At 40.1% G+C, this 23,757-nt stretch overlaps 1 protein-coding gene across 3 annotated transcripts in view; it reads left to right on the top strand.

Moving 5' to 3' along the window:
• Positions 1–665: 665 nt before the first annotated feature.
• MED1 (mediator complex subunit 1) overlaps positions 666–23,757 on the top strand; it is a gene marked incomplete at its 3' end in the record, with an annotated part of 30,849 nt that continues 7,757 nt past the window's right edge. Inside the window, exons 1-16 of one of the 3 annotated variants that reach the window (XM_080826426.1) lie at positions 666–899; positions 3,419–3,525; positions 7,347–7,425; positions 9,932–9,986; positions 10,088–10,220; positions 10,923–10,951; positions 14,167–14,238; positions 14,670–14,744; positions 15,225–15,298; positions 16,685–16,774; positions 17,910–18,021; positions 19,293–19,417; positions 19,674–19,792; positions 20,589–20,790; positions 22,707–22,802; positions 22,915–23,020. In XM_080826426.1, coding sequence (XP_080682552.1) covers positions 875–899; positions 3,419–3,525; positions 7,347–7,425; positions 9,932–9,986; positions 10,088–10,220; positions 10,923–10,951; positions 14,167–14,238; positions 14,670–14,744; positions 15,225–15,298; positions 16,685–16,774; positions 17,910–18,021; positions 19,293–19,417; positions 19,674–19,792; positions 20,589–20,790; positions 22,707–22,802; positions 22,915–23,020 — 1,499 coding nt within the window. In that variant the 5' untranslated portion in view covers positions 666–874. The remainder of the gene's footprint in view (positions 900–3,418; positions 3,526–7,346; positions 7,426–9,931; positions 9,987–10,087; positions 10,221–10,922; positions 10,952–14,166; positions 14,239–14,669; positions 14,745–15,224; positions 15,299–16,684; positions 16,775–17,909; positions 18,022–19,292; positions 19,418–19,673; positions 19,793–20,588; positions 20,791–22,706; positions 22,803–22,914; positions 23,021–23,757) is intronic. The other 2 variants (XM_080826427.1, XM_080826428.1) reach the window with 2 other exon arrangements.

The raw sequence follows: 23,757 nt of genomic DNA, 5'->3' as shown, positions 1-23,757 counted from the left end.
TTGCAGTTGTGACAAACTTCTCAGCATTACTCCAGATTTCTCCTTGTGTGGATTTACGGAAAATCGTACTGTGGAGTACAAACTAAACTGCTTCTTTTTACTGTGATTACAAAATAGGGACGCTACCAATTGTGATACACCTTGGTATATAATTAAAACCATCTGATGCCCCTAACTGCTACAAGTTTACCTTAATCCAAATGTAATCCTAATACCAAATCTCCCAGATCTTCAAAAAAATTGGCATTGCGTGAGAAATATTTCTGAAATTTGAGAAAAAAATTAGGAAATGGGAATTAAGTGAATTGGGCTGGCTTGGAACGTCGGGTTACAAAGAGCCAATATCATTTTAGTTTTTCCATCTAGTATCTCAAGAAAGCGTATTATTTTTAATAAAACATATCTGATACCAATAACTAGTCCTTCAGTAAAGAGATGCCGGGATTTTAATTTACAAACTCCTTTGCCATCCCGAAAAAGAGTCAAGCGCCGACAGACAGCGTAAGTATGTACCATACCCAGCGGCACTAAGTCTTGAAACAACCGAGAGCTAAGGAAAGGCGTGATTGGAAAAATCTCGCGAGAAGCACCGCATTCACTATTTTTCGCGATATTTTGGTGCCCAGCCTTTTTCCTATCTCTCTCAGGATCACGGTTAATCTCGCGATATTTGGGAAGTTCCGTTGGGAAGATGGCGGCGGCCGGGAGCACCCTTCTCTTCTTGCCGCCGGGGACTTCAGACTGAGCCTTCCCGGGAAGAGTGGGGACGGCTTGTGCCCTGCGTCCCGGGAGCCCGAACCAACTTGGTTCCCTCGTTAGTGGTGGGGAAGGGCTTATTCTCTTGTGTAGGACTCAGGACCTCCCCACCGTCAGGATGAAGGCTCAGGGGGAAACCGAGGGTGAGTGACTTGAGGGGGAAAGCAGGGGGCGGGACACCGCTTGGGGGAGCCAATCTGTGAGAGGAGCTGGGGGGGCCGATGCTTCCGCGAGGGCAACGCTCCCGAGGTCGTGGAGTCCAGGAGGCGGGATAGCTTCTGACTGTGCCGCCTTTGGTGATTGAGGGCTCTGACTTTGGTGTGATGGGGGCTCTCAAGTTCTGTGAAGGTTTCCTGCTTAGCTAGGGACAATCAGTTGGGCCTCAGGACATTTTTAGCCTAAAGTTGATGGAAGACCAGGCGAGTGAATCTAAAACTTGCTTACACCTCGTGGGTGTCAAGTATTGGAGGATGTTTTGGCATGAGTGAAATGATTAGGACCTCATGGTTTTAAAACCCACTAGTTTCATAGAATGTCACAATGTTCAGATCTTGTATCACACTGTATATTTGTAAAATGCGCTGCTTTTCATCCTTTCAATGGCTGGACTAACTCACAACGGCTGAAAAAACAACTTTTCTGTGGAACCTTACTTAGATTCTCTGAAGTTCTACAATCTTAAATGCTTCCTTAGCATTTTGGATATAGATCTGTTGATAAGGATCACTGTATTAATGTTTACCCATCGGTCTTCTCCACTTTCAGCTTTGTTAGATCAGGGAGCTTGCCTTACTCATCATTGTGTAGTCCCTGGCACAAAAAGTGGTAGAGCATTCGTGTAAAGTAATTATCCTCAGGCTTTTTGAGGAAAAGGGGGGTGGGGAGTGTATTTTAAAGGAGAGGAAAAAGAAAGGTTTACTTCTTGGGTGCACGGGATTGGTGAGTGTAAAATGGAAACTGGATGAGGCAGAAATTTTGTCTAATTTGCCCATTACTATATCTCCAGCATATAAAATAATGCTTGAATGAGCGAGTCTTGAAAGTGGAATTGTCAACAATTTGTCCAGAACTGTAAGCTGGCTGAAATAGCCTCCAAACTTGTTTTCCAGAAGATGAGGACATTGGAGGAAGGAATTTGAATCTTGATTTAGAAAATGTCACTGCCTTGACTGTGATTGCTGATACTCTATTCATCTTTTTTTTTTTTTTAAAGATTTTATTTATTTGACAGACAGAGATCACAAGTAGGCAGAGAGGCAGGCAGAGAGAGATGGAAGCAGGCTCCCCGCTGAGCAGAGAGCCCGATGCAGGGCTCTATCCCAGGGCCCTGGGACCATGACCCGAGCCGAAAGCAGAGGCTTTAACCCACTGAGCCACCCAGGCACCCCTCTATTCATCTTTCAATGCCAACATCACCAGTCACCTTTTCTGTAACATCCCCAGGACTGATACTGAACTTTTCCTTTTTTGCGTTTCAATTGTAATGTGTCTGTTTTTAACACCGTATCTCATTTTTGCTTTCTGTGATGGTTATTTCCACTTTCACTTATGCACACCTCCTCACAGATACCATCTCAGGGGTATTGTGTGTTTTTGTATTGCCAGTGGTCTCTAGAACAGGTTCTCGTTTATACTAAAAAGTATAAGAATTAGATGAAGGATCAACTGTATTTCAAAAGTAAAAATGTTAATTAAAACTAATTCAATAAAGTAATACAAATTCAAAAATAAAAAATCAACTAAATGTCAGTAATGGAAATTATAATTCAGTAATAAAAATTAGGAGGGCTGGAGAGCACAAGAGTTGTTCAGTCCAGGAAACTGAGGACTTTTCTACCTTTCTCTAACCTCTGCTGGAAACTCATCTTTTAGTCATTGACATATTCCGTATCCATATAGTTCTAGTTTGGTTTCAAACTGGAAAAATTAAAATGGCAAATATAGCCTGTTCTCTTTCTTTCTCTCTTTCTTCCTTTCTCTCTCTCTTTCTCTCTTTCTTTCTTAGATTTTATTGATTTATTTGACAGACAGCAAGAGAGGAATACAACCAGGGGGCATGGGAGAAGGAGAAGCAGCTTCCCGCTGAACAGGGAGCTTAATGCGGGGCTCCATCCCAGGACCCTGGGATCTTGACCTGAACCGAAGGCAGACGCTTAACGACTGAGCCACCCAGGCGCCCCTACAGCCTGTTTTCTTGATGATACTTATACACTAATCTCTTAGAATTATGTCAAAAAATTAAGAAAGTCTGTATTTCACATTGAAAGCCAACTGACTATAGTAAGGCCATGGTCTACATATGCTCTGCATATATCATGCAAGGGATTTCATGCATATCATGTAATGATTTTGTCACTAAACGTAGTCTTGATCCTGAAACATAATTAGAGGTGGTTCTTTTTTTTTTTTTTTTTTTGGGCTTTCATTAAAAGACTGAATAGAAATAATTTATATTCTGTGGTGTTCATTTGATTAGACCCCAATTTCTGTGTCTTCTTGTTATTAAAACTGAAGTATTTGTATATTTTGAAGTAAATGGTATTAAAAAATATTTTCACTGAGTTTGTTACCAGGATGAGGTATGTGGGGGTTTTTTGCAAGTAAAATTGTGGAGGGTCTTGAAAGAAGAATTCCTAATGCTGTTTTCTGATTTATATCGTAGAGTCGGAGAAGCTGAGTAAGATGAGTTCTCTCTTGGAACGACTCCATGCAAAATTTAACCAAAATAGACCTTGGAGTGAAACCATTAAGCTTGTGCGTCAAGTCATGGTGAGGATTATGCTGGTGGATAAAGTGTCATACTTAGATAAATATTTAATAAGCTAAGCTCCCTGTGTAGATTTTTTCCAAGTTAGTTATCATAGTATGTCCTCAGTTTTTTATCTATTTGTTTAAGAGTGAGTGTGAGAGCATGAGAGGGCAGGGCGGTGCGAGGGCAGGAATTTCAGAGAGAGAGAGAATCTAAGGCATGCTCTGTGCCCAATATGGAGCCTGATGTGGGGCTCGATTTTTTTTTTTTTTAAGACTTTATTCATTTATTTGACACAGAGAGAGAGGGATCACAAGTAGGCAGAGAGGCAGGCAGAGAGAGAGAGGGAAGCAGGCTCCCTGCTGAGCAGAGAGCCCGATGCGGGGCTTGATCCCAGGACCCTGAGATTATGACCTGAGCTGAAGGCAGAGAGGCTTGACCCACTGAGCCACCCAGGTGCCCCTGTGGGGCTTGATCTTATGACCCTGAGATCATGACCTGAGCTGAAATCAAGAGTCAGATGCTTAACTGACTGAGCCATTCAGGCGCCCTCAGCCACTTGATTCTAATGAGATGGTAATTTCATTGTACCTATACTACTAATAGAGTTTGCAATTGATTTTTTTTTTTTTTTAAGATTTTATTTATTTGGTGGAGGGGAGCTGCATAAGCAGGGAGAGCAGCAGAGGGAGAAAGAGAAGCAGGCTCTGCTGAGCAGGGAGCTTGATGTGGGTCTGGTTCCCAGGATCCTGGGATCATGACCTAAGCCAAAGGCAGACGCTTAACCAACTGAGCCACCCAAGTGCCTTGCAGTGGATTAAAAAAAAAAAAAAAAAGATTTATTTATTTTAGAGAGCTTGTGAGCATGGAGAGAGTGGAGGGGCAAAGGGATAGGGAAAGAGAGGTTTTTTTTTTTTTTTTTAAGATTTTATTTACTTATTTGACAGAGATCACAAATAGGCAGAGAGGCAGGCGGGGCGGGCGGGGGAGGAAGCAGGCTCCCCGCTGAGCACGGAGCCTGATGCAGGGCTCGATCCCAGGACCCCGAGATCATGACCTGAGCCAAAGGCAGAGGCTTAACCCACTGAGCCACCCAGGTGCCCAGGAAAGATAGTCTTTTTTTTTTTTTTTTTTTAAATAAAGATTTTATTTATTTATTTGACAGACAGAGATCACAAGCAGGCAGAGAGGCAGGCAGAGAGAAGGAAGCAGGCTCCCTGCTGAGCAGAGAACCCGACGCAGGGCTCGATCCCAGGACCCTGGGATCATGACCTGAGCTGAAGGCAGAGGCTTTACCCCACTGAGCCACCTAGGCGCCCCCCCGGAAAGATAGTCTTAAGCAGGCTCTGTGCCGGGCTCTATCTCACTGAGATCATGACCTAACCTAAAAGCAAGAGTTGGATGCTTAACTGACTGCACCACCCAGGCACCCCTGGAGTTTGCAGTTGAGTCTTAATTAGCTTCACCTGTTCACTCTATCTTTTCCTCTATAGTACTACTTCTTGAGTCATTTACCATTATGGGGAGCCCTTACGTGAAAGTTAAGTGGAAGACGGGGTAGGGACTGGCTATTAAAAGTTCGTCCATATGAGTCCAGGGGTAGTCAAATGATGTAGGAAAACTTTACTTCTTTTTTTTTTTTTAAAGATTTTATTTATTTATTTGACAGAGAGAGATTACAAGTAGGCAGAGAGGTAGGTGGGGTGGGGGGCGGGGGAAGCAGGCTCCCCACTGAGCAGAGAGCCCGATGAGGGGCTCCATCCCAGGACCCTGAGATTCATGACCTGAGCTGAAGGTAGAGGCTCAACCCACTGAGCCACCCAGGCGCCCTGGAAAACTTTACTTCTATGATTTGACCTGGGCGATGGTTATATGGATGTATTCACTTTGTGGTAATCTCTTCACTTAAAATTCATATACTTTTTAATATTTATTTTATACTTCAATGAAAGTGCCCCCTCCTCCCTACCAAATCTTACTTTGGATCCAGAGTAAGTTCAGTTTAGTAGATTTGTGTTTAAAATGATCATATCAGTATAGCCCTAGCAAAAGAACTAAATTTGCTGTCAAAAGACCTATATTTGAGGTACTTAGTACCTATGTGACTTTGAACAAATTATTGACTCTCTGAGTTTCCTCATCTGGAAAGTAGAGACACACAGTACTGTTTACTTTTCCACATAGTTTTGTTGTAAGAATCAAGTGAAATAATGGATATTATAGTTTGTGTTGCTAAAAGATTTCTGTAGGAGTGCCTGGGTGGCTCTATGGGGTGAGCATCTGCCTTCGGCTCAGGTCATGATCCCAGGATTGATCCACATGTCAGGCTCCCTTCTCCCTCTGCTTGCTGCTCCCCCTGCTTGTGCGTGTGCATGCTCTCTCTCTCTCTGTCGAATAAATAAAAATCCTTAAAAAAATATAAAAGATTTCTGTAACTGTAAATTTGAGAAATGTATATATATCTTCTGGCTGAGGATTATGTACATAGAATGTGGCTTTTTTTTTGTATTATTTTGTTTAATGCCTTAAATAAAAGAATGGCGGTTTTTCCAGTCTGGGGATTCAGAGGTTGTCATTTTTATACTACCAGGTAGCCATATTCTACTTCGACGTACGGTCTGTAAATGATATTGTCATTAGAGAGACATCATGAGATAAAGGAATTCCAGGTGGTCACTAAAATCCTCTCATGGGGAACCAGTGTCTGGTTTGGTTACCATAGCTTCTGCTGTCTACTTCTCACTTTGCATATTCAGATACCTAATTTTTTTTTAATACTTTTTTTTTAAAGATTTTATTTATTTGACAGACAGAGATCACAAGTAGGCAGAGAGGCAGGCAGAGAGAGAGAGAGGGAGGGAGCAGGCTCCCTGCCAAGCAGAGAGCCCGATGCGGGGCTCGATCCCAGGACCCTGGGATTATGACCTGAGCTGCAGGCAGAGGCTTTAACCCACTGAGCTGCCCAGGCGCCCCTCAGATACCTAATTTTATTGGTGTACTGAGACTTTGGAAGTTTTCAACAATTGTCATAGTAACAAAATGTCAGTAGACTAAAATGGAAATGAGATTGTCCATTTATTAGTTTACCACAGAGGGTTTATCTTTCCACTTAGCAAAATATTGGTATTCACTGTCCAGAGCAATTCCTTTTCTATTCAAGGTACAAGAGAAACCCTGTTATTAATTCATCAGATGTTTGTTTTATGAAGATGGAATGAGAACAAAGAGATGGATTTAGGGCATAGAAAAGCCTGAAAAACTATCCTTGTATCATAAAACTTCACATTTTTAGGGACTGGAATGTTGTGGAGAGAGAAACTTCCTTGGACAGAGTTAGAAAAACTGTCAAATCTTTTGCTCTTCGGGAGTCCCTTTTTCTAGACTACACATTCTGTTACTTAGAGTTAGTCTAATTTTACTGAGTTTTGGTTTTATTAGATTACATGCGAATCACCTTGTTAGATTCAGGAATTTCCAAATATCCTGAGCCACGTCATTTAACTGACTATATTTAGGATGTAGTTACTTTTGCAGGAGGCTGATCTCATTTATTATATTTGATTCTTCCTAATTTTTGATTCTTCCTAATCTAAAATAAGATCTGGGCATACCTTTTTCTACCTTCATGTATATGGATATGGAAGTATCCATGTTTATGAACTTTTCTTTGTGGATGAATGGATAGAGTAAAGGGGGTCTATAGATTATCTTGAGTATATAGAATATATAGACTATAGCATTTGGTCTGTAGATTATCCTGAAATATTACTACTAGGAGAAGTACATTTACCTGAAACACTGTTGACTTTGTTAATTTCTACCTCAAGTGTTTTCTTAACAGGAGAAGAGGGTTGTGATGAGTTCTGGAGGGCACCAACATTTGGTTAGCTGTTTGGAGACTTTGCAGAAAGCTCTCAAAGGTTTGTAATATGAAATATGCTTTGAAATATGGTTTTGAAACATGCTTTCTTAAAATGCCCAATGTAAAAAGACTGTTTTATACTTAATAGAAGAAATGTAAATTGAGATAGATCTACTTTCTATGTTAGGTATTACTCTTGCTTTCACTATGGAGTTGAGATTAGGTCTTACCTGAACTTTTTTTTTTTAAAGATTCTATTTATTTATTTGAGAGAGAGTGAGAGAGAACATGAGAGGGGAGAAGGTCAGAGGGAGAAGCAGACTCCCTGCGGAGCTGGAGCCCGATGTGGCACTCTATCCCAGGACTCCAGGATCACGACCTGAGCCGAAGGCAGTGGCTTAACCAACTGAGCCAACCAGGCGCCCATTACCTGAACTTTTGAAATATATATATTTTTTAAGATTTTATTTATTTATTTGACAGACAGAGATCACAAGTAGGCAGAGAGGCAGGCAGAGAGAAGAGGGGAAGCAGGCTCCCCTCTAAGCAGAGAGCCCGATGTGGGGCTCGATCCCAGGACCCCGGGATCATGAGCTGAGCCGAACGAAGGCAGAGGCTTTAACCCATTGAGCCACCCAGGCACCCTGAAAGATTTATTTATTTATTTATTTATTTAAGAGTTTATTTATTTATTTATTTGACAGACAGAGATCACAAGTAGGCAGAGAGGCAGGCAGAGAGAGGGGGGGAAGCAGGCTCCCCTCTGAGCAGAGAGCCCGATGTGGGGCTTGATCCCAGGACGCTGGGATCATGACCTGAGCCGAAGGCAGAGGCTTTAACCCACTGAGCCACCAGGCACCCCGAAAGATTTATTTTTGATTCATCTTGGAGGCTGGTAGAGATTCAAAAGTTAATTGATGGAGGGTAACTATAAGATAGCAGGGAAAAGTTCTTTTTTTTCTTCACATGTTCTCTTTTAATTAACTCATGGTAAGAAGATGGACATTTAAACTCTAATAAAAGAGTTTTACATTGTTTATGGACAGTGTTTCAGGGAAGGAAATAAAATTTAAATCCTGAGCTTAAATATTCATACTTAAAATTACTAGTTCTGTGTATTTTCGGGGAAAAAATTAAAAACCGATTTTACTCTGATCCATCACAAATGAACCTGATTCAGCTGAATATTGTTTTTTTCCCCCTTGGGTTTCCTTTGAAATCTCGAGTCTGAGAGTGGGTTCCTACAACCTTCATCGCCCCTTCTAACATTTCCTTCCCTAATGGTTAATAATCCTTGTTTAGTTCATCAGAATGTAGAGGATCCCACTTTTGCTTCTTCCATCTCAACACAGCGTCTCAATGTTGAAAAACTCTGGTAGCCCTTCCCAGTCCGTGGAAATAACCATAGTATACAGAGGCAGAAGCTGGTACTTTTTAAAAAAATTGTGGTAAAATATACATAACATAAACTTCACCATTTTAACCATTTTAAGTTATAGTTGAGTGGCATTAAGTACATTCACATTGTGTGAAGCCATCACCACCACTGTCCATCTTCAGAACTTTTTCATCTTCCCAAGATGAAACTCTGGGCTCATTAAACAATAACTTCTTTCTCCCTCTCCTCAGCCATTGATTACCATCATTCTACTTTCTTCAATAATTTGTCTACTCTAAATACCTCATATAAGTGGAATCAAACAGTATCTGTCCTTTTGTGACTGGCTTTTCAGTTAGCATACTGTCTTTAGTGTTCATTCATTTTGTGGCATGTATCAGAATTTCCTTTTTTTGAAAAAGCTAAGTAATATTTTTATGTATATATATTTTATTTCTTCATTTCATCCTTGAATGGACATTTGGTTTGTTTCCACCATTTGGCTATAGTGAATAATGCTGCTATGAATATGTTAACTTTTTAAAAAAGATTTTATTTATTTGTCAGAGAGAGAGGGAGCACAAGCAGGGGGAGTGGCAGGCAAAGGGAGAAGTAGGCTCCCCGCTGAGCAAGGAGCCCAATGGGGACTCAATCCCAGGACCCCAGGATCATGACCTGAGCCTAAGGCAGGCAGATACTTAATCACTCAGCCACCCAGGCATCCCTTGAATGTTTGTTTTAATGCTGGTTTGGTTTTGATGTTAATCTTCCTTACTCTAGTGTGAACAGATACATGTGTCTTTTGAAGTTAAAGATAACTTATCCCAAATGAGCAATGCAGAAGGGAGAGGAGAAAGGTCCAATGATTTTTTCAAATAGAGGTCTTTTTTTAAATAAGCATTCCCAACATGGGGCTCAAATTCACGACCGCAAGATCAAGAGTCACATGCTTTACCAACTGAGCCAGACAGGCGCCCCTCAAATAGATCTTTTTTTTTGACCCTTATTACTGCCTAAGTCATAGCTGAGTCTTACTAATGAACTTGTATAAATTATAAGCATTTGAACTATTGAATGTAATGGCTTGGAAGGATGGATATAATCCTTAGGATGTTTTGGTCTTTGAAGAATAAAATTTAAGTTATTTGGAGCATTTTGGTGATATCCCTTTTTTACCCTTTCCTAGTAACATCTTTACCAGCAATGACTGACCGCTTAGAGTCTATAGCAAGACAGAATGGGTAAGTAGTCTATCTTTGGTAGAAGTATTTAACTTAGTGTTGACTTTGGGTGGCTTTATTTGTGTCTTCTATTAATTTTTGTTTTGATTTGTTCCTGCTAGACTGGGCTCTCATCTCAGTGCCAGTGGCACTGAATGTTACATCACGTCAGATATGTTCTATGTGGAAGTGCAGTTAGATCCTGCAGGACAGCTTTGTGATGTAAAAGTGGCTCACCATGGGGAGAATCCTGTGGTATGTGTTGTTGATATTTCACTGGAATCTGTGGGGTTTACTTAGGGACATTAATTTTAAAATGAATTGTTGGGGTTTGAAATAGCTTGGGTTTAGATTTTTTCATGAGCCACTGTAGCGATGGTGTGATGGGCTATAATACCCATAGCTCTAGAATTTAGAATAACATGGGTCCATCTCTGACATCATCCAAAGGCTTTGACAAGTGGAGACACTAGAGGAATGCTTTCCATTTCATATCAACAAACATGAGCCGCAGTTGGAACAATAGGTGCTGGGGATACAAAGTTCCTTAAAATTCCTGTCCTCAACGAGCTAATAATCAAGGACAGATAATCTTACACATAGCTAACGTCTCTGAAAAAGCCTGTAATAGAGATTAATGTTTAACATTGTGTAACCAGACAGTTGAATATGGACTCCAAGGATGGCATTAAAAGGAGGTCCTAATGTTCTAAACAAGCTATTGAAAGTTGATTCCTTTATAAACTAGTTCATATATTTTGATCTTTAATTTCCCACCCCAACCCTATGGTTTACTAAGTAGGAAGAAGATGCTTTTTGATATCTTAATATAAGGATTTTATGTAGTTTTAATGTTTTTGTTATAAAGCATGTGCTTTTAACAAAAGAGAAAATTTTTTGATGTCTTCAGAGGCCTTAAAGTAGTTTAAAGTTTTAACATGATTTCTTTAATTTCAGAGCTGTCCAGAACTTGTACAGCAGCTAAGGTAGGCAAATGACATTTATATTCTGATATTGGCAGACAGTGCTCTTCTTTATAGCTAGTCTTGAGGCTGATCAGAAGTTACTCTCCTGAAGAAAATATTTTATTTTCTTGGATCAGGATTTTTCAGAGTCTGTTATTTGTTCACTTTCAGAATTGACTTACCTTGGGTTCTTTTTTTTTTTTTTTTTAAGATTTTTATTTATTTATTTGGCAGAGAGAGAGATCACAAGTAGGCAGAGAGGCAGGCGCGGGGTGGGGAGCAGAGAACCCGATGTGGGGCTTCATCCCGGGACCCTGAGATCATGACCTGAGCCGAAGGCAGAGGCTTAACCCACTGAACCCAGGCGCCCCTTACCTTGGCTTCTTTTTTTTTTTTCTTTTTTAAAGATTTTATTTATTTATTTGACAGAGAGAGAGATTACAAGTAGGCAGAGAAGCAGGCAGAGAGAGAGGGGGAAGCAGGCTCCCTGCTGAGCAGAGAGCCCGATGCGGGGCTCGATCCCAGGACCCTGGGATCATGACCTGAGCCGAAGGCAGAGACTTAACCCACTGAGCCACCCAGGTGCCCCTTACCTTGGCTTCTTAACCTGCTCCATCTATCCCAGGGTTTCTCAGCCTTGGTAGCATTGACAGTTTGGATTGGAAAACTCTTTGCTCTGGGGGCTACCCTGTGCATTGTAGGATGTTTAACTGCATCCTTCATCTCTCCCCACTATTTGCCAGTAGTATCTCCTGACCTGTGACAATCAAAAATATCTGTCATTATTTTCATATGTTCCCTGGAGGACAATCACTTCGGGTTGAAAACTACTGATCTAGCCTCACGAATTCTGTGTGCAACAAAAATAAATAGAACCTAATTATTGAATCAGAGAAGGCTTGAGAAAATTGAGTCTATACCACGGAAAGAACTTTTTTTTCACTTTGAGAAAAATTGTTCTACATTTAAGGTATATGTGTGATAAACTCCCATCATAGTAGAAGTGCCAGACTTCAAGAGTTTCTTAGTAGTAGATGGTATTTCCCCCTGGATTATCCTTTCCTTTTAAAGATTTTTATTTATTTATTTGACAGAGAGAGATCACAAGTAGGCAGAGAGGCAGGCAGAGAGAGAGAGAGAGAGAGAGAGGAGGAAGCAGGCTCCCTGCCAAGCAGAGAGTCCGATGCGGGGCTTGATCCCAGGACCATGGGATCATGACCTGAGCCAAAGGCAGAGGCTTTAACCCACTGAGCCACCCAGGCACCCCTATCCTTTCCTTTTTTTTTTTTTTTTAAAGATTTTATTTATTTATTTGTCAGAGAGAAAGAGAGAGAGTGAGCACTGGCAGACGGAGGCAGAGGGAGGCAGAGGGAGAAGCAGGCTCCCCGCTGAGCAAGGAGCCCGACGTGGGACTCGATTCCGGGAACCCGGGACCACGACCCGAGCCGAAGGCAGCCCCCCAACCAACTGAGTCACCCAGGCGTCCCACCCCTATCCTTTCCTTTTAAGTCGAGTAGAAATTTACTTTCTGGGATTTTGAGAAAGTCATGATATCAATTTTATGTCTTAAATACAGCAAAGTTTTTAGATTACTACATGGAGATTGCTTAAGATGTTAATGTTGAGGAAATAAGTTTTATACTTGGCCTTTGCAGTGATCATTTTAACGTATTCATAGCCAAATGTGCCAAATTTGAACCGCTTTTTAAAAATTGGCAACATGGGGCGCTTGGGTGGCTCAGTGGGTTTTAACCCACTCTGCCTTTGGTCATGATCCCCGGGTCCTGGGATCGAGCCCCGCATCGGGCTCTCTGCTCGGCAGGGAGCCTGCTTCCTCCTCCCTCTCTCTCTGCCTGCCTCTCTGCCTACTTGTGATCTCTATCTATCAAATAAAATAAATAATTTAAAAAAATCTTTAAAAATTGGCAACATAAAGGGACGCCTGGGTGGCTCAGTTGGTTAAGCAGCTGCCTTCAGCTCAGGTCATGATCCCAGTGTCCTGGGATCGAGTCCCACATCGGGCTCCTTGCTTGGCAGGGAGCCTGCTTCTCCCTCTGCCTATGCTTGCTCACTCTCTCTCCCACTCTCTCTCTGACAAATAAATAAATAAAATTAAAAAAAAAATTGGCAACATAAAAACACCCCTTTTATGAGTTCATTGAATCAGTTAAGTCTAGCAAAGGTATGTTGCCAGAATAGTCCAGAAAGCCAATATTTCTGGTTCTAATCTGAAGTAGGAAACTGCACCAATTTATGAACTGGTGGTGTTTTAAAGTTAATTTGTAAGTATGTTTTGAAGTGGGAAGCTCAGAAATAATATTAGCCTTTACATGCTATTTTTAGTCACTTGGTATAGTGATTTTAAGGTAGGGGGTATTTTTGCTCTTGTTTTGTTTTGTTTTACTGTCTTCATGGCATTTTGGGCACTAAGTGTTCAATTTTTGCTCAGTAAATACCTGACCAAATATCTGACATTGTTAGGGCAATTTAGCTTTCAAGAGACTTTTTTTCCCTTTTTTTTTAGTTTGAAAAAAAGATACAGAGAATTAGAATTGTTGAGTTTTGTTGGATTCCTGAGCCTGCCCACAGGACCCAATTGACTAAGCATCCAAGCCTGAATATTGAGTTCTAGGATGCGAGGCGTCTAGGTAGTAGTTTCTTTTTCCTGGAGCAGGTCTACTCATACGAACATTTTGTGGTTTGCCTCCACAGTACTCATCTCCTTTACTCTAGGTCTCCCCACTCTCTCCAGGTGTTCATTTTCCTCTCTGCTTTTAGGTTGCCATATACATTCATGCAAATGTCCTATCTTCCCCCATTTATTTATTTCCATTTCCTCTCCAGTCAAAAATTTGTTTTCCTCATGACATCCAGTCATCTTAGTTACATATAAGGGGAAAAGAAAGTGATTTATTTCAACCAAGTCTCATTAGTTAGGATTGAATTATTGGAGTATATGAATTATTAGGTCTTTTTGACTTATTGACTTATTGATTTATGAATTATTAGGTCTTTTATAGGCTTATGAGTATCTTCTCTAGATAAATGGGATAGAGAAAGGAAAACATTTCATTTTCTTTTGCTACTTTTGATTGATTCTAGAAAACTTTGAGGGGAAAAGAGTAAACCAGATTATTAAAATTAGTTTAGGTAGCCATGATTTTTGGTGCTTTGCATTAAGATTGAGTAGTAATTGTATGTTTCATTCTCTTCCTTCTCCCCTGAACTCCTTATAGGGAAAAAAATTTTGATGAATTTTCTAAGCACCTTAAGGGTCTTGTTAATCTTTATAACCTTCCAGGGGACAAGTAAGTATTTTTTAAATTTTTTTGCTTTTGTTGGAAAAATCAGTATAGATGTAAAACCATTTTGTGCTTGGAAATTTACCAAGTCTTCTGCCCTATCTTATTTGTGATTTCTTTTCATACTGACAACCTGTAGCTTCCAACTTTATATCTTTTGAAAGTATTTGAAGTAAATAATTTTTGTATTAATGGATATAATGCTAAAAGAGACTAAATCCTTGAGATGGCTTCAACATATTGATTTTTAAGCTGAAAAGTAATTAGTTGTGGAACTGGCTCATCATTTTTATTTTTAACCTACCTGGGATTCTGTTAACTAGCCTGGCTCTTTCAAACAGAATTGCCCTCTAGGCTATGTTAATGTTTGTTTGTATGTATGTGTAAGTATATATTTTTCAACTGTTTGACTCTTGTTCTCTTCATCTACGTTCTAGCAAACTGAAGACTAAAATGTACCTAGCTCTCCAATCCTTAGAACAGGACCTATCTAAAATGGCAGTTATGTATTGGTAAGACTGGCTGAAGTGTCAATTCCATATGACCCTCTGGATACTTTGTTCTCAAAGCTTTTCATCTAGGCGGTTGCTAGGGTACTATATTACCTTATAGCTGCATATTATTATGTATTTTACCTATATCGTATATCTTGTCTATCTCCTTTTACTTTCCAAATGATTGCATTTCATTTTCTCAGTATGTCTAAGTTGTTGTTTGATACTCCATCAGTTTTATTTGAAGACTTGTCAAACCCAGCCTCACATCTGATAAATAATAGTCTAGTTGTAATTTTTGTTCACCATATTACAAACTGGTTTATACTTGTAAATAATCTCTTTACCTTGAAAGTGAAATACAGTTGTTATATGTCCAGTTGTAGGACAACTTATTAAGATAGTATTCTAAGACTTTTAACAGCTTCTTATTGGGACATTGTGCACTAATACCTTCAGGGCTTTAATACAAGCAAACATAGATCATTTGTCTCACAGGAAGGCAACCAATGCTGGTCCCTTGGATAAGATTCTTCATGGAAGTGTTGGCTATCTTACTCCAAGAAGTGGGGGTACGTGATCCTACGTTGCTTACTTTGAAAAATATTTATTTATAAAAGATTTTATTTATTTATTTGTCAGAGAGAGAGAGTACAAGTAGGGAGAGCAGCAGGCAGCGGGGGAAGCAGACTGCCCACTGAGCAGGAAGCCCAAGGCGGGGGACTCAATCCCAGGGTCCTGGAATTGTGACCAGAGCCAAAGGCAGACATTTAACCAACTGAGCCACCCAGGCGTCCCAATTTCATTTTACTTTTTAAAGACTTTACTTAGGGGCGCCTGGGTGGCTCAGTGGGTTAAGACTTTGCTTTCATCTCAGGTCATGATCTCAGGGTCCTGGGATCGAGCACTGCATCGGGCTCTCTGCTTAGCAGGGAGCCTGCTATCCCCTCTATCTCTGCCTGCCTCTCTGCCTACTTGAGATCTCTGTCTGTCAAATAAATAAATAAAATCTTAAAAAAAATAAAGACTTTATATATATATTTGTCAGAGAGTGAGAGCAAGAGAGAGCGTGCACACAGGCAGGGGGAAGGAGAAGCAGGTTCCTTGCTGAGCAAGGAGCCCAATGTGGAACTCCATCCCAGGACCCCAAGATCATGACCTCAGCTGAAGACAAGACACTTAACCGACTGAGCCATCCAGGCTCCCCTATTTATTAATTTATTTTTAAAGATTTATTCATTTATTTGAGAGAGACACAGAAAGAGTGTTCAAGTGCATGTGTGGGGGAAGGGGCAGAGGGAAAGGTAGAGATAATCTCCAGCAGACTTCCTGCTGAGCACGGAGCCAAGATCATGATCTGAGCAGAAATCAAGAGTCGATCACTTACCCCACAGAGCCATCGAGGCACCCAGAAAAATGTAAAAATGTTTTATTTTAGTTAAGGAGTCATTCATTACATTTATACCTTGGGTTATAAGCAGAGGGAGAAAATTACCAGTCATTTGTGTATTTTTAAATGGTTTCTAAGGTGTTAATACCTGCCTTTCCCCAGTTACATTTTTATTTTATTATTATTGTTATATATATATTTTAAAATATTTTATTTATTCAAGAGAGAGAGTGAGTGAGAGAGAGCATGAGAGGGGAGAGGGTCAAGGGAGAAGCAGACTCACCACTGAGCTGGGAGCCCGGACTCAATCCCAGGATGCCAGGATCATGACCTGAGCCAAAGGCAATCACTTAACCAACTGAGCCAACCCAGGTGCCCTCTACCCCCATTACACTTTTAAATTGTGAAGTAAATTATTGCCACTAGATTCAATATTTAGACTTCCATCATATTTCATAAGTTGTTTTGGAGCATATGAAATTACTTTCTCATATATAGTTTTGTAAAAATGGGAACGTTTTTATTTGCAGTTTACCTAATAAAAACAGTGATGTTTTATTTTGCGTAGGTCATTTAATGAATTTGAAGTACTATGCCTCTCCTTCTGACCTGCTGGATGATAAGACTACATCTCCCATCATTTTGCATGAGAATAATGGTAAGACTTTAACTGAAAAGCAAGTGAAGGTTTTGTTCAGTGTTTTAAAAATATTTAAAATAATTTGAATGCCTGAGCCTGGCTGTGTATTTCCTGATTTGCTACTTTGTAATAAGTTTGCCATCCTACCAAAGTTTGCTGTTCCTGTCAGATTTTGCATCTTATACACACACACACACACACACACACACACACAGTCTTAAGTACATATACATGTATGTGTACATACATACAATAATAAAAGCTTAACAGGTGCTTTTAAACAAGTAAATGAATGAATGAAAAGGTGTAAACCATTTGACATGAAATAATCCCCTTTAATCATTACTTCAAAGGTGAAGAGATTAGCCAACTCACTAAAGAATACAATAATGAATGTTATTTTCTATTTGCATTTTTTATTTTTTATTATTATTATTTTTTAAAGATTTTGTTTATTTATTTGAGAGACAGAGATCACAAGTAGCCAGAGAGGCAGGCAGAGAAAGAGGGAGGGAAGCAGGCTCCCTGCAGAGCAGGGAGCCCGATGCGGGGCTCGATCCCAGGACCCTGGGACCATGACCTGGGCCGAAGGCAGAGGCTTTAACCCACTGAGCCACCCAAGTGCCCCTCTATTTGCATTTTTAAAATTTTATTTCTTATTAGAACAAAGGGGAAGCCCATTGTGGGGCTTGAACTGACAACCCTGAGGTTAAGACCTTAGATGAGATCAAGAGTCAGATGCTTTACCAACTGAACCACCCAGGCACCCCCTATTTGCATTTTAATACACTGAAACAGTGAGAAACGGCTTAATACTTCATTTGGTCCCCTTGTGACTTAAGTCATTGACTATCCTATAATCATAATTCTATTTAAATGCATTCTGGAATTGGAGAAAATAATTAAGTGTTGGTAATGAGCCTTTAAATTTTTTTCTTCTTTGGACTGTGTTGTTTCCTATATTTTGTTTTATTTACTGACAGAAATATTGGTTGTAGAAGGTAGCTTCTCACATTTCTAAATCATATAGGTATTATCTGGCAAATTAGGGCTGACAAATTAGCAGAAGTTAGCCTGATTTTTGTTTTTAAATGTTAAGATCCTTGTAATTTGTGTTACTTTGGAGAATACTCTTTTTCTTTCCTATTCTCAGTTCCTCGATCATTGGGCATGAACGCATCAGTGACAATCGAGGGAACGTCTGCTATGTATAAACTCCCAATTGCACCATTAATTATGGGGTCACATCCAGTTGACAACAAATGGTAAGTTAAGTATAATCCTAGCAAAGTTCATTTTTTGAACTTCAAGCCCAGTATGAAACAAGTATTACTTTGACTTGCCTCTTTCCTCACTTGACTTTCTAGAGATTGACTTTTTATTTTATCCATTTAATTTCTCTTTTCATTATCTATTTGAATGTTCCTCTGTGAAGTCTGTTTATAGAACACATTGTCTATCCTGAGAGAGAAAGAGAAGAACTGTACTACTTCTAATTCCACTGGTTTAATGACTGCTTTTTTTCCTTATGTTGATCATGGGACTTCTGTTGATTGGAGTACTAACTAGAGACTCAAGATAGATGCTTGATTAAATACTTTAGGATTAATGGGCGCCTGGGTGGCTCAGTGGCTTAAGTGGCTGCCTTCGGCTCAGGTCGTGATCTCGGGGTCCTGGGATCGAGTCCCGCATCGGGCTCTCTGCTCGGCAGGGAGCCTGCTTCCCTCTCTCTCTCTGCCTGCCTCTCTGTCTACTTGTGATCTCTCTCTGTCAAATAAATAAATAAAATCTTTAAAAAAAATTTAAAAAAATACTTTAGGATTAATAAATAGGATGTTTTGCAACTGGGGGAAGAAAGTTGAAAGAGTGAATTTTTTTATGATTTATTTATCATTTATTTATTTGAGAGCACATGTGTGCGTGTGTGCACACTAGCAGGGGAGAGGAGCAGAGGGAGAGGGACAAGTAGACTCCGCACTGAGCACAGAATCCGATGCTGGGCTCATTTCGGAGCTTGATCCCATGGCCCTGAGGTCATGATTTGAGCTGAAATCAAGAGTCGGGTAGAGGGGCACCTGTGGTGGCTCAAGCCTCTGCCTTCGGCTCAGGTCATGATCTCAGGGTCCTGGGATCAAGCCCCGCATTGGGCTCTCTGCTCAGCAGGGAGCCTTGCTTCCCCCTCTGTCTCTCTGCCTGCCTCTCTGCCTACTTGTGATCTCTTTCTCTGTCAAATAAATAAAATCTTGAAAAAAAGTCAGATGGATGCACTCAAGTGCCCCAAAAGTGAACTTTTTTAAACCTTTTTTTTTTTTTAATTTATTTAAGTAATCTCTACACCCAGTGTGGGGCTCATACTCATGACCTCAGGACCAAGAGTCCCATGCTCTAGCGACTGAGCCAGTCAGGTGCCCCAAAAGAGTGAACCTTTGGTAGGCTTTTGTTAAATGATATGGGCATGTCCAAGATTGGGTGTTTAGATTTTTCATTTTTATATGAAGTCAGAATCCAACCAATCCCCTCCGTTTTTTTTTTGAAGGACCCCCTCCTTCTCCTCTATCACCAGTGCCAACAGTGTTGATCTTCCTGCCTGTTTCTTCTTGAAATTTCCCCAGCCAATCCCAGTATCTAGAGCATTTGTTCAGAAGCTTCAGAACTGCACAGGTGAGTTTTAAGCATCAAGAACTAATTCTTGTTAAAAATTGGAAAAACAAACTTCAAATTCAGATGATCTTAGACTTTCAGTCTTGGCCTCAAAGAAGTACTGATGGGTATAAATGTCATGGTGCTTTGTACTAGTAAATGCTCAGTAAGTACTTTTTCAATAAATGGATGAATGAAATAGAAGTCATGAAGGGAAAACTGAGCTGTCAACATTTTGATGTTATTGTGATCATTATGTTGATCCTTATTTTTCCAGGAATTCCATTGTTTGAAACTCAACCAACTTATGTACCCCTCTATGAACTAATCACTCAATTTGAGCTGTCAAAGGACCCGGACCCCATACCTTTGAATCACAACATGCGATTTTATGCTGTAAGTAAGGCTCCATAGATTGTTGTAGGTTATATTTGAACCTATGATCAAAATTTTCCTTTATAGGATTACGGAGGTCAAACGTTCTTTTGGACTACTGGATCATATCCTAGTTCCTCAATCAGGCAGGAAATTACAGAAATTTCTGAAACATACTGAAGAAAAATAGCATGAGCTTCCAAGTCAGGAAGTAACAATGTACATTTCATGGCCAAAATTTCAGATGAAAGTCTCTTAATAGTATCCTGAACTTTTTTAAGTTTGTAAGTAGCTGTTAAGAATTCTGAATGTGTAATTCTTTCAAGTATCATGAGCTTTAATCTGAAAACATCTTTCAAGTACTATAGAGAAGAAAGTGCTAGAATGAATAAAATAAGGAAGGTTCCAAAACCTCATCTGGACTTGAATTTATTTGAATGTTTGAGGATAGTCTAAAGTAGTAGTTCCCAAATTCTGATTGTGTTACAAATATATTATACAAGGTATTTTATTTTTAAAAATAGGGATTTTGCATTTATGGTTTAGGGGCTCTTTTATATAGATTTTTATATAGTGTTATAATTTTGTTAGGTTAGGAAACCACTAATAGAACATTTATAGAAAAGGGGTCTTTTTGGCCAAGTGAGTAATTGGCCTTTATAACGTTAGCTGACCAAAGAATTCGCTGGGGAGTTTTATTATTCTCTGAGAAACTGCTGCTGATTTTTGAGGAGTAGGGGTTTTTCCCAGGATATTTTGTGGTTGGAGCATGATGGGTGAGTAAATAGTGTTCATTTCCTTTGTTCTTTTTGCCCAGGCTCTTCCAGGTCAGCAGCACTGCTATTTCCTCAACAAGGATGCTCCTCTTCCAGATGGCAGAAGTCTACAGGGAACCCTAGTTAGCAAAATCACCTTTCAGCACCCTGGCCGAGTTCCTCTTATCCTAAATCTGATCAGACATCAAGTGGCCTATAACACCCTAATAGGAAGTTGTGTCAAAAGAACTATTCTGAAAGAAGGTATTGCCTTTCCTTTTGATATACCTACTGGCAAATGGAAATTGTTTGTTCTCATGGTTCTCTAATTTGGTGGCTTATCATATCTCCTGTGGAGCTTTTATAACTGGTTTCCATTTGCAAGTGAACTGAATTAGAACCTCAGTGGGAGGAGTTGGGAATCTAGTTTAAGCTCCACATATAATTATGATGGAACTAATCCATAAATTGGCATTTAGAAACCACTGGTTTTTTTTTTTTTTTTTTTATAGTGGACTTAACTCTTTTTCTGCATATAGTAATATAATTAGGTACCTACAGGCCTGAATCTTACGATAGGTATAGAAGGTAGAACTTGGGTTGGTATGGGAAGAGATGATTTCTTTCTTTCTCTCTCTCTCTTTCTCTTTCTTTCTCTCTTTCTTAAGGAATCTCTAATTCATAACCCCGAGATCAAGAGTTGCATGCTCCGCCAGGTGGCCCAGAGACGATTTCTTGAGATTTAAATTTTAGGTGGTTATGACAGTGCTTGCCAGCTTTTAGTCCTACCTGAGTGTTTCCTGTCCCCGTTTGGGGAACTTAAGCGTATAGCTTAAAAAGGGGTAAGACCCATGCCCTCTTCTTTTTCTCCCAAGATTCTGGAATGCTGATATTTTTCAAACAGTCTGCTGTTAGAATCCCTGATGAAACTTATGGCTGCTCTAATTAACTGTAGTTAATTTTTTACCTTAGTTGTAAAGCACTTCAGTGAGAGAGCTGTATTAGTGTGAATGGCAGGCAAAAAGAAACAAAGAAGGCAAATCAGGAAATCTCTTTTTTGGGAATAAGAATTGTTTTAGAGGGGTGCCTGGATGGCTCAGTCAGTTAAGTGTCTGCCTTCAGCTCAGGTCATGATCTTGGAGTCCCAGGATCGAGCCCCATGTTGGGCTCCCTGTTCAGCGGGGTATCTGCTTTTCTGTCTCCCTTTGCCCTTCTCTGCTGTGTTCTCTCTCTCGCTCACTTTTTCAAATAAATAATAAAATCTTTAAAAAAAAAAAGACTGCTTTAGAAATGAGAAATATTAGAGAGAGTAATGACACTGAGTGTGTGCAGGTGTGCTTATGACCTTTCTACTTCATGTATTTGAATCCTGGGAGAATCCTCCAAGTAGTTTGAGGGCATCTGGAAATAGTTTTTGTAAGATAGTTATGAAGTTAGTCCTGCAAGATGTGTGCTTTTTCCCAAGAAAGTATGTGATCCTTTTCTCTGGGCTGCCAGTATGTTTGGCTTAACGACCTGTGATGATAGTTAGGTATTATATGTGTATTTGGCATAAGGATGTCATTTTATTTACTTACTTACTTATTTTACAGATTTTTTTATTTTAGAGAGACTGCAAGCAGGGGAAAGGGACGAGGGAGAGGGGGAGAGAACCTTCAAGGAGATTCCCTGCAGAGCCCTGAGATCATGACCAGAGCCAAAATCAAGAGTTGGCTGCTTGACCAGCTGAGCCACCCAGGCACCCCATGGATATGATTTTATTTTTTAAAGATTTTATTTATTTATTTGACAGAGAGAGCACAAGCAGGGGGAACAGCAGGTAGAGGGAGAGGGAGAAGCCATCTTGTGATCTCTCTCTCTGTCAAATGAATAAATAAATTTTTTTTAAAGATTTTGTTTATTTGACAGACAGGGATCACAAGTAGGCAGAGAAGCAGGCAGAGAGAGGGGGGAAGCAGGCTCCCCGCTGAGCAGAGAGCCCGATGCAGGTCTTGATCCTAGGACCCTGGGATTATGACCTGAGCCGAAGGTAGACCATTTACGACTGGGCCACGCAGATACCCCTGGGATTTAGTTTCTAAGGAGACAGAATTTCGTTCTGATACTTAGGGATTATTATTTACTAGTGTCTAGTCTTATATCTGGTTGATTATTTTATGATCCTTTACTTTGCCTTTTAGATTCTCCTGGCCTCCTCCAATTTGAAGTATGTCCTCTCTCAGAGTCCCGTTTCAGCATATCTTTTCAGCACCCTGTGAATGACTCCCTGGTGTGTGGTGAGTTGTGAGGGGGTTAGCACTATTCTTAGGGCAGTGGTTTGGTCCGTTTATCTTCTTTTTGAAGTCAGAAACTGAATTTCTTTCAACTCCTATATATTTTGTCTTTCAGTGGTAATGGATGTGCAGGACTCAACACATGTGAGCTGTAAACTGTACAAGGGGCTGTCAGATGCACTCATCTGCACAGATGACTTCATTGCCAAAGTTGTTCAAAGGTAGCACTGGCCCTTTTCCATCAGAGTCCCATTAATGCTGTTTTGAGTATCAGAGTGAATGGGAATTTAGGAAGAAAGAATTTATTTATTTTTTTTAATAACTTTTTTTAAAAAAGATTTCATTTATCTATTTCACAGACAGAGATCACAAGTCAGAGATCACAAGTAGGCAGAGGCAGGCAGAGAGAGAGGGGGAAGCAGGCTCCCCGCCGAGCAGAGAGCCTGATGCGGCGCTTGATCCCAGGACCCGGGGATCATGACCCGAGCTGAAGGCAGAGGCTTTAACCCACTGAGCCACCCAGGCGCCCCAGGAAGAAAGAACTTAGTCACCACTTTGAATTCACCTTTCTCTGCTTTGAGATTCAAAAGCAATGTGAGCTTTGGTTTTTTGATTATCTTTATGAGAGTAATAGGAAATAAGGTAGGTAACTTTAGGTCCAGTGTTAGGGTTGTTTTAGGAGGAGACAGCTGAAATAAGATGTAGGGTCCCTCCCCAACTTTGCAACACTTTTTAACATACGTAGTATGTCAAATGTTGGCATGTGGGAAGATACTTAAGCCAGTCAGCTTCCCAGAAACATTAATATGTAATTTTGGATTTTTCTAGAGTAGGTGCTTGTGTTCTGTTTTAAAAATAAATTTTATTGGACCATAGCCCCATCTGTTCATTTACATATTGTCTGTGCCTTTTTTTTTTTTTTTTTTAAAGATTTTTTTTTTTTTTAGAGTGAGAGTGT

This window comes from Martes martes, assembly GCF_963455335.1.
Source record: "Martes martes genome assembly, chromosome: 16".
In the NCBI taxonomy this organism is placed as follows: Eukaryota; Metazoa; Chordata; class Mammalia; order Carnivora; family Mustelidae; genus Martes; species Martes martes.
Note: the sequence above shows the minus strand (reverse complement) of the source record. Positions and strands in the feature narration are given on the sequence as shown.